Source organism: Corylus avellana, chromosome ca8 (genome assembly GCF_901000735.1).
Source record: "Corylus avellana chromosome ca8, CavTom2PMs-1.0".
Lineage (NCBI taxonomy): Eukaryota > Viridiplantae > Streptophyta > Magnoliopsida > Fagales > Betulaceae > Corylus > Corylus avellana.
In genome coordinates, this window is record NC_081548.1 from 2,898,335 (window position 1) to 2,909,847 (window position 11,513).

Consider the following 11,513-nt stretch of genomic DNA (forward strand, 5'->3'; position numbering starts at 1 on the left):
AAATCCTATTTTAACTCTAATTAAAGAATTCCGATTTTGATTAAATTTAACCATATCATATAGGTCTTCTATTATGATTGGTTAAACTTAATCACATCTTCTAGGTCTTCTCTTAACACAACACCTTGTATGTATGCACTGCTGACGGAATTGCAGATGAATGTATTTTGTCACTGAATTTGGCAATTCAAAACCCAACACCTATCTTCTCCTTTTTCGCACAAACAACTCAGGCAAAGCCTTGCAAAAGCTAGAAATTGTTCCGCATCAATTCTTTCTTCCAGTATTAATGCTGGATCTACAATTTCAATCAACCGGTTTTGTTCATCATATGGCTCACAAAGCCTGGCAGAAAGGATTCAGAATATTTGCCTTATGGAGTATCCAACATCCATCCTGCCAAAGAACAAGTAGAAATAGATCAAAACTAAACACATCACTCTTCTCGGTTACATGGCCTGTAGTGCAATATTCAGGATCAACAAAACCCATTCTCCCGCGTACGTACAGCATCTTCTGCATGCAAATGACCTTCAGGAATATTTGTCTCATCAACATCAAAAGATTCATTCCTAACTGTATTTTTTTCAAGTGTTCTATTTGTATGAGTACTAGAAACACAGAGATTATCCCAATTATCCTAAATTTTCCCAAACTTTTAATAAAGTTAAGAGCAACATCAAAAGATTCCATTTTTTTTAGAGTATGTTTTTGCCTAAACTTTTCAATTTTACTATTTCATGTAAATATTCTTTTCTTAAAGATTATTTTATTCTTCATTGAGAGAACAAAGAAGAGAGAATATTAGAGAAGTGTTTGGATAGTCTTCTTCTATTCTTAGGTAGATATTATTTAAACAAAAAACAAAAAAGAAATTGTCTCTTATTTTTCTCATCTGATTTTTAGAAAATAATATTCATCTAGAACCAAAAGAACACCAAGAGAATAAGAGAAGAACACCTAACATTTTTCATTAAAAAAAAAAATTAAAAAGGGTCTTATTTTATCATCTTGACTAACCAAAATAACATTTGACTAATTATCTATAAAGGTAAATATATTATAAATCCCTGAATCAACGCACCAAAACTGAAAACTCCCTAAACTTCTTTTTTTTCTCGAATTTTTTTTTCCATTGGTCAATCAAAAAGGCAAATTAACCCTTAACGTTACATTTTTCCCCAAAGGGTTAACGCTCGTCAGTCCCAAACTAAACACACTATTTTGCCACGTCATCATATTAATTTAATTTAAAAATTAAATCTAAAAAAAATAAAAATTGAAGGGGTTCGGAAGTTGTCGCAAGCCACCCCCAAACCCTTTGGGTGGCCGCAAGCCATCCCATAGTGGTTAGGGGTGGCTTTCCGACCACCCCTAACCCCTTCGGGGGTGGCCATAAGTCACCCCATCCCCTCTGGAGTGGCTTGCGGCCACCCCCAGAGGGTTAGGGGTGGTCGGAAAGCCACCCCTTGGGGGTTGCCGCAAGCCACCCATAAGGGTTAGGGGTGGCCGGAACTCCTTCGAGGGTCGCCGCAAGCCACCCCCAACCCCTATGGGATGGGTCTAGGGAAAAGTTATCCCTTCAAAAAAATAATAATTTTTAAATTAAATTAATACGATGACATGGTAAAACGATGCATTTAGTTTGGGATTGACCAACGTTAAACCTTTGGAAAAAAATGTAACGATATGGGTTAATTTGCCTTTTCGATTAACCAAGTGAATAAAAATTTGAAGAAAAAAAAACGTCTATCTACAGTATCTACTTGCTAGATAAGTCAGGGCTCACACGATGACACGAACAAGTGCGGTTGTCTTTATTTAAGAAACATGTCTACTTTTCTTTCTTTCTTTTTTTAGCAGGGAGCCCCTCCCAAAGTTTATTGGTCCTGGTTCTCATCCAATCTCAAAAGGGAAATCCAGGTTCCCCAAAAAGAAAAGAAACATATATCTACTTGCTAGATAAGTTATTGCCAGTGCCATGGCAACTTGGTAATTGCGTAAAAGGGGCAATAAGTAAGCTCGAAGATAATTATGCCACCGAAGATTCGCACCCACATCAAGGAACAGGATCCTCTCTAGTCCATTATGGACTGGAGAGGATCCTGTTCCCCACATCAGATACTTTAACCAGCAGCGTTTTTTTTTTTTTTTGAAAAATGTTAAAGGCACAATTATTTTGCCCAACTTTGGGCCAACTTTTGTCTTATTTTTTAATTAAAAAAATAACAAAATTAAAAATTAAAAAAGTTTCTGAAGCAATAATTTTTTATTTTGGTTATTCTTTTTTTTTTTGGTATTGTTAAAAAAAATAAAAACTGTATTTTGCTTCAGAATTTTTCTTTATTTTTTAATTTAAAAAATAACAGAATTAAAAATTAAAAACGTTTCTGAAGCAATAATTTTTTATTTTGGTCCTTCTTTTATTTGGTATTTAAAAAAAAAAAATTGTATTTTTATTCACAATAATGACCAATTTTTTTAAAAATGGTCATTATTATGAAGAAATATATATATATATATATATATATATATATATATATATTTTAAAATACCAAAATAAAAGAAGGACCAAAATAAAAATTATTGATTAAAAAAAAATTTAAATTTTTAATTTTATTACTTTTTTAAATAAATAAATAAATAAATAAAAAGTTGGCCCCAAGTTGGGGCTGTATCATTCCGCTTTTTTTTTTTAAGGTAAAGCCATTCCGGGTCGTAAATAGGAGCCTACGCGCCTCAAATACCAACAATGAAAACCCGTTCCAACTTCCACCGTCGTCTCATACATTTTTATTTTTTTTTTAATCTTAAAATAAAATATTAATAAATAATTCAAATACAAAAGATTTCTAAAAATACAAAAAAAAAAAATTACATTTATACATCAAACAAATTTTCAAATAAAAAATAAATAAAAATCCACCCAAAATACCTTAATAAACAAAGGAGCCATACGTCCATACGTTTTTTTTAAAAAAAAAAAAAAAAAAAAAAATCAGTTACGAAACACCGCCTTTGAAATGAATAACCGTGTCCGTGTAGTGCACGGAAACCTACTGTGAGCGGTCAAACATTCTTCTTGGCCAGGTCATCAAATTGTCTTTAAGATTTTTGGTTTAAAGAGTGTTAGACTTAAAAATAAATTTTATAAAACAATTTTTACAGATTGACATGGCAAAACATAATTAAATTTTTTAAAATTTAAACTTACCTTAAAATTTTTGTAACCCACTCCGCTTTGGTTTCCTTCTTCCTATAAAGCACCGGTCTCTCCTCCAAACCAAGTCAACCAAGGACGTATTTTTTTCTTTCCCGTCCTCTTTCTCTCTCAAAACCTTTGATTTTTCCTCGAAAAATCAGCCGGTTCTCTCAAAAGCTTTGATTTTGATTATGGGTGGTGTTGCTGTTCCCAATCATCAAGTTTGTATGAAAGAAGCTTTCTGGCGGAAACCCCTAATAACTCCGAGTCGCAAGAAGAAACCTCGGAGGAGCCATAATGCTCCTTCTTCTAACTGTACGCAGCACAGCCACACGAAGAAGATCCCCTCGCGGCGCATGAATACCACCGCGTCGTCTCCGGCTCAGAAAGCATCGCCGTTGAAGAACCTCGTGGTGGGCCAGGTGAAGATTTTAAAGCGCGGTGAAGAGCTGACCGTAACGTCGGCGGATAAGGAGAACCGTGGGGAGCCGAATCTGGATCTGGGCTTGAAGGAGCGGCTGGGTCCGGATCCGACGGCGGTACCCGTCATGTTCTACGCCGGGCCTTCTACATTTGCGTCTCCGCTTCCGAGTTCGCTTCCTCTACCGACGTTCTTCACGAAGAAGTGTGCTTTTCCGAAAACCGATGATGTCGCGACGTAGGATTCTACGGATTGAAGAGCTCGATTACTCTATACGAAAGAGTAATTTCACGAAGGACAGCAATTCATAGTATTGGAACAGAGCATTCTCGGTTTGAATTCATAACTTGAATTCAAATAGTACAGATTATAGATAATTGTACATTCAACTTTCAAAATTCAAATATTGTAATTCTGTAATTTAACATCTATATATGAAACACGACCCAATGTAAATACTTGGGCTGTTTAAACAGTTACTACATAATATTATATACCTTCCATGCTTTTTTTTTTTTTCCGACACTTATCATACTTATATATGAGTAATACTAGGGATCATCTTTTTATCCTCTTAAAACTGATGTAGCTTTCAAAATTATCATCAAAATTCAAGTATGATTTATCTAAAATTTAATGTTAATTTTAAAAGTCGTATCAACTTTATGATGATAAAAAGAGAATAAAAAGATAGTCTTTAGCATTACTCCTTACATATTGCATTGTCATCTAAAAATTTTAAACATTATATACATCTTTAGACCAAAAAAAAAAATTCCATTTGCGTATAGTGCCTGATAACTGAAAATATTACCTGCAAAGTAAAAAAGTTCAACACAACCTCTATCAAACAAAAGAAAAATGACATATTAAAATTCAGTCGGAAGTGAATCAATCATACACATTATTAATCAATCATATTAAAATGATGTGACTATTAAAATCATCATTAGGCTTGTGATTGATTATTATTAAATTCTGATAAAATATTAATTTTAATAACCACATCATTCTTAATAGGACATAAGTAAACCACCTAAAATTACTCCATAAATCTAGAGGACCCCAAATATTAATCAATCTGGGTGGAGAGCTAAGTTAAAGTGGTGAGACTGACTGATAAATACGCCTGAGTTGTTTTGCCACGTCGATCATTTCTGGCCTATCTTCTCCTTTTTCACACAAACAACTCAGGCCGAGCCTTGCAAAAGCTAGAAACTGTTCTGCATCAATTCTTTCTTTCAGTAACGCCGGATCTACAATTTCAATCAACCGGTTTTGTACATCGACCGACTCCGCCCACCCTATAGCAAGAAAGCCGATTGGAGGACCCAAAAGCTCAAGTAGAAATCGACCAAAACTAAACACGTCAGTCTTCTGGTTTACATGGCCTGTACTAGGATATTCAGGATCAATAAGACTCATTCTCCCCCGCACAGAACCCTCTGCATGCAACTGACCTTCAGGGATAGATATGGAGAGTGAGAAGTCAATCAATCTGGCAACATTCTCCTTATCCAATATAATGGTGGGGGACTTGATATCTCTATGCACAACCGGCCTGGAAAATGCATTATGGAGATATGCAATGGCATTAGCTATGCCCATTGCAATCCTCAACCTACACTTCCATGGCAGCGGCTGAGAGTTGACTAACATGGCTCTTTCCCTTGGATCGATACAATTGGAGAGAATTTTGTCCCCCACAAATTCATACACTAGAATCGGATGTTTGGTCTCCAAGCAGCATCCTAGGAGCTTCAGAACATTTTTATGGACACTCATTTGTGATCCAACAGCAATGTCTTTAATAATGCATTCTAATACATTTTCTTGAGCAGCAAAAGGTCCAAAATCTCTGTACACTTTAACTGAAATTAAGCGGTCTTCAAGAGAACCTTTGTAAAATTTAAAATCACAATCCCACAGGAAAATTTGACGTGGGTCATAGTTGTTTGTTGCTTTTCTAAGCTTTTTGGCAGAGAAGTTGCGGATAGGATTGGATTTCCCATTGCAAAAGGCAATCAGCTCCTCTAATAATAATCCTCCATTCTTCGTAAACCATGTTTCATCCTCTTTGGGTTTCCTCTTTAGTTTCAAGCACGCTTTCATCATGTTGCTTTCTTCGGTACAAACCCTTAGATCATTTTCAGCAGAAGTAGGGAAAATAGTTACTGAAAAAGTACAAATTTTTATTTTAGCTATTCATTTTTCTATACACACTTCAACAGATTCTCTATTGTACTCTTTATTTTCTTTAATATATTATTGGGTAAAGTCCACTTAACCCCCTCAAACTACCACCCTAACGACAATCTACTCATCGTCTCCTCAAACTATCAATTGCGACAATTTACCCCCCAAACTATCAAAACAATGACAATGTACCTCCAATTTTAACAAAATAACGAAATTACCCTAATTAAAATAAAAACAAAAATACTAAAATTTATTTATTTTTTTCAAAATTTTAAGGGTATTTTTGTCTTATTGAAATTTTTATAGGGATAATTTCATTATTTTGCTAGCATTGGGGGTACATTGTCGTTGTTTTGGTAATTTGGGGGGTAAATTGTCGCCATTGATAGTTTGAGGGGTAGATTGTCATTAGGGTGGTAGTTTGAGGAGGTTAATTAGTGAACTTTACCCTATATTATTTTGTGTGGAAGATAGTGTAAAAGAAAGAGGAGGAAAGAGAGTACAAGAAAGAAAATTAGAGAGAAAAAATAATAAACAAAGTTTATAGTGTGAATAATGAATAGGCTAATCAGTATATTTACTGTTCACATTAGATGAACAAAAAAATTAAAAAAAAAAAATTGCATATTTTGCTGGGGACAAAAAATCATCCATAATAGTTAGATTTATCTATTATTAAGAATTTGACTATTCTTTTAAAGATGCTCTTAGAGTACTAGCAAGATACTCCCTATAGCATATTTCCTTCCCTATGTTTAGGGAAAATCTCAAAAAAAACACCCACATCAGAAGTCCCAAATTTAACCAACATTAAATAGCATCTATAGTGTTTCTCAATGTATTGGGAAACACTATAAACTCCCTATGCATTATTAAATTATAAAACATTTCATTCTCTCTCCTCTCTCATTCACATGTCCCAATAATTCTCTCTTCTCTCATCTCTCATCGGTTGCAATGATAAAATAGTTGGGAAGCTACTGCTAATGCTTTTAGTAATGAACAAACACATAACATGTTAATTAAGACAAGACATCAAGAGGCTTGTTTGGCTTTAAATGAAGACATTCAATGACCCTGCACACTTTTGAAATTTTCCCTGGCAAGAAATGTTGTATAACACCTAATAGATTTTCCATGGCCACCTTGTCCATTGAATTATCTCAAGAGCCAATCGGATAGTCTTTTTCTTTTCTATTTCTGGGTTAAAAAAATCAAATTTAAAGTCATATATTGGGTTTTCTAAATTAATTATTAATATTTTTGTATATTTCATATTACGTTGATATCAAATATTTTCTATTTAAGGGCTGATTGTAATTAAATATTGAGATTGTAATTAAATCTCATTTGTATTATAGACAAATAAAGTTAATAAGCACAATATAATCTTTAAGGCTATTCCAAGTCTTCAACATGATATCGAAGCTTCATTATATTATATATTTTTCATATATTCTAACACTTATCTAATAATTACTTCCTTTAATGATAAAACCAAGGTGATATAATTTGATAATCAATCAATATAACTGAGTGTTGAAGTTGAAATATGCACCTATAGATCCAATTAAAACAGATCAGTGCTTAAATAAACAGATCAATAAAATCAGCAATAACACAAATCAGAAAACAGCATGATCTTAATCCTGATTAAAGTAGTTCATAGGCATTATAATAACTCAAAATTAAAAATGTACCTGTGAGCCCAGAGAGAGAGAGAGATGCAGCTTTAACAAATGAAGGTAAGCAAACTTAGGTTGCGTTTGACAACCGGTTTTGGCTCCTGTGCGTGTGCTGTGCACTGTAGAGTAAGTTTGAATTGCTGACCAAAAGCTACAGCATGAAAGACATGCTGCAGTGCTTTTAATGTGTTTAACACGCCTATTTTCAGCTTGCATTTAGTATTCCAAAACTACCCCTGCAGTGAAAAGAAATATCACATTGAATGGGTTTGCTGCAAGGGCAGTTTTGGAACACTAAATGCAGGCTGAAAATAGACGTGTTAAGCACAGCAAAAGCATTGCAGCATGTCCCAGCTTTTGGTCAGCAATTCAAACTTACTCTACAGTGCACAGCACACGCACAGGAGCCCTCGGTTCTCAAACACACCCTTAAACTAGATTTTGGGAAATTTCTTTGCAATGACTTGGCAGTTCCTAAGCTTTTCTCCATGGTGAAAAGCTTCAATGCATTCTGTAGAGAAGGTGTTGGGGGAGATGATTGACAGAATGCATTGAAGCATCTCTTCTCGATAATGGACAGTCACGCCCTCCAACTGAGAGCTACCACGTCAGCTTTCCACATAGCCTAAAGACCACCCCACGATAATCATATTTGAAAAAGGGTAGGCATCAATAAATTTTTTATATTTTGCACATATTCTCTTATAATCAACTATTAGATTTATAGAACCTACCATAGACTTATATGAAATCTACATATGTCTACAAATTCAATGATTGATTGTAAGGGAATATTGGTCAAATATGAGAAATTTATTGATTCCTATCATTTCTCATCATATTTTGTTGTTGTAAGAATATAGAGATATGTTAGAATCTAATAAAAACTTCTGACATTTCTGAAGTGGCATTCTCTGATGTGAGAAAATGTCACGTCAGAAATTTCTGACGTGTGAAACTACCACGTCAGAAATAAAAAAATTTTATGTGTGAAACTACCACGTCAGAAATTTCTGACATGTTAAAATATCACATCAGAAATTTCTGATGTGGTAAACTAGCACGCCAGAAATTTCTGACGTGCTAAAATACTGACACGTCACTAAAAAAATGAGTGGGATATTCAACTTTTTTCCTCTTCTTTCCCTCTTCTTATTATTTATTATTTCCCTCTTCTTTTATTTCCCCACACTCTCTCTCCTCTCTCAATCCGATCTCTCTCTCTTTCTCCCCAGGAACAGAGCAAATATGCTATCCTTTTTGTATCATCTATTGCCCAAGACAACTTTGCATAGAACTTATGGTGTTCTACTCCAATCCAATACTTTTAACTACTTTCCCTTCTTATCTGACTAACAAGTTCTTGATTTGAATATTGCTGTTGCATTTTTCTTATTTCTTAACTCTTCTCTCTGCACGGCCAGCTCCCTCTAGAGGGAAGAAGAAAAAGAAAATGAGAAGAGAAAAAGAAGAGAAGCAGCCAAAGAAAATGAGAAGAAGAAGAAGAAAAAGAAAAGGAGAAGAGAAAAAGAAGAGAAGCAGAAAAAAAAAAAAGAGAGAGAAGATAAGAAGATTTTTTGGGTTTTTGAAGATTTGTTGGGTTTGACGTTTGGGTTGTTGATTTTTCAGGTTGATTTTTTTATTTAGGTTTTTGATTTTTTGAAGATTTTTTGAGCTTGAGTTTTTGAAAATTAATGGAGAAAAGAAGAGAGAGAAAGTGAGAAAATGGAGAGCTGGAGAAACGAAATTGGTGAAAAAAATTAAAAAATAATAATAATAATTTAATTGAAAAATAATTTAAATTAATAAAAATTTTAATTGAAAAAAAAAATTCCAGAAAAAATTTAAAAAAGAAAAAAAAATTAATAATTTGTTAAAATTTTACTGACATGTTAAAATAGAAAATTTTGTGACGTGCCACTCCTGCCACGTTAGAAAATTTTTTTGACATGTCAGAAAATAACACGTGCCACTTTTTGACCCATCAAAAATTATTTACGTGTTAAAAGTGACACGTCAAAAAATTTTCATTTTTGACACCCAAAATTTTAACGCCCGACACACATCAATAATGACAGGTGTCAAACCACATAACACGTCAAAAATTGCTTGTCAGAAGAAAAAAAAAAAACCATTTTTTATAGTGTTCTTGCGACTCGGAGTTATTAGGGGTTTCGGCCAGAAAGCTTCTTTGATACAATCTTGATGATTGGGAACAGCAACACCACCATAATTAAAATTAAAGCTTTTGAGAGAAACGGCTGATTCTTCGAGGAAAAATCAAAGGCTTTGTGAGAGAGAGGACGAGAAAGAAAAAATACGAACGAAACGCGTCCTTGGTTGATTTGGTTTGGAGGAGAAACCAGTGCTCTATAGGAAGAAGGGAAAGCCCAATGATGAGTGGTTTACAAACAAATTTTTAAAAATTTTTATAAACCAATGTTTCACAATATGATCGGATATAAGATAAGTTCAAATTCTGAAAAGATATATGCTATAGTGCAATAAAAAGACTCATTTTTAGCTCATAAAAGTCTTAGGTGGCAAGATGCCATATGCCCTATCAGTGGGTGGGGACGCAGCAACTACGAATGAGGCATGTGGTCTCTTGTCACTTAGGACTTTTATGAGCAAAAAATTATATTTTTATTACACTATAGCATTTCTCAATAATTTAATGTTATTTCACAAACTCTAATTAGGCTTTTGTTCACTGACATTTCTCAAAATTAATTGGTTGGTTTGATAATGCTTTTTGGGTTTGCTTTTTTGCTTTTTAGCAACAAAAAATAAAAGTATTAATAAACAATTACAAGCACAATATTTAAAGCTACTTTCATTCTTTATGTCGGATTAAAATACTTTTTTAATAAATAAAAAAATCCTCTAAAACATTTTATCCAACAAACCCAATCCCATTCTTGACATAAACCTCAACATTCCATTTTGAATATGTGAGAAAAACATGCTTTTTTAATTATTAAATACGTGCTTCTTACATTTTAATTTAAAAAATAAAAGAACAATTTCCTACAAACTAGGCTGGAAAAATTTCTTCCAACCCAATCTCCAAAAATTTTGTCATTAAAAACATATGTTTCTCACATGTTAAGGGTTTGAAGAATTCCTCAAACCTAATTTGGAGGGAATTTACATCCTTTTTTACCAAATTAAAATTGAACATAAAATTACAAGAAAATGGGTGTAAGAATTTCCTATAAATCAATTTTTTAAACGTAACCATGTATTCCTTAACTGCATGTAAGAAACACTTGTTCTGTTTATGGACAGAGTTTTCCTCCAAATTGGATTGGAGAAATTTTTTTCAACTCGGTCTATAAAAATGACATGTGCCTTTTTTTTAATAACATGTGAGATGCACATGTGTTTTTAATAAAATTTATTCAAACTTTGTCACTATTATTAAAAAATATGTGCATATCACATGTTCAAAGAATACATATCATTTTTATAAAATAAGTTGGAAGAAATTTCTACAACACAATTTGAAGCAAACTTTGTCACTATTATTAAAAAATATGTGCATATCACATGTTCAAATAATACATATCATTTTTATAAAATAAGTTGGAAGAAATTTCTACAACACAATTTGAAGCAAAACTCTGTCATTTTTTTATAACACATGTTTTTCACATGGTTCTTTAATAATGTTGATGACAGTTTCCAGTATGGCGAATACAAGGGATGCTTGCCACCTTTCTTCACGCTGCACGTCGTACCTGCAACACGAACAATTGTCAAGAGAACACGCCGGGTTGTGTTCCGATGATCCTCCTCTGCTGTCTAAATTAGTTGATTTATTTAAGTCTCAATTCTAAGAAAAAATATTGCTTACCTTCATACTTCATGCATGGACATATTTATAAGCCTTGGCATTGGAGCCAAAAATGGTAGGCCGAAGATCTGGGATTTGGGAGTAATTGTAGCATTCCCAAATCTTTGATATGATGCTGTGATTATTCCTAGAATACCATATATATAT

General features: G+C 33.4%; 2 protein-coding genes across 2 annotated transcripts; one reads left to right on the forward strand and one right to left on the reverse strand.

Annotated features, from left to right (window-relative positions):
- Positions 1-3,312: 3,312 nt before the first annotated feature.
- Positions 3,313-4,061, forward strand: LOC132190687 (uncharacterized). Its single transcript, XM_059605728.1, has one exon. It carries the CDS (start codon positions 3,394-3,396, stop codon positions 3,862-3,864), a length of 471 nt encoding a protein of 156 aa, XP_059461711.1. The 5' UTR covers positions 3,313-3,393; the 3' UTR covers positions 3,865-4,061.
- Positions 4,062-4,721: 660 nt separating this feature from the next.
- LOC132189573 (serine/threonine-protein kinase ZRK1-like) lies at positions 4,722-5,738 on the reverse strand. Its single transcript, XM_059604317.1, has one exon. The coding sequence runs from the start codon at positions 5,736-5,738 to the stop codon at positions 4,722-4,724; it is 1,017 nt and encodes a 338-aa protein (XP_059460300.1).
- Positions 5,739-11,513: the final 5,775 nt, after the last annotated feature.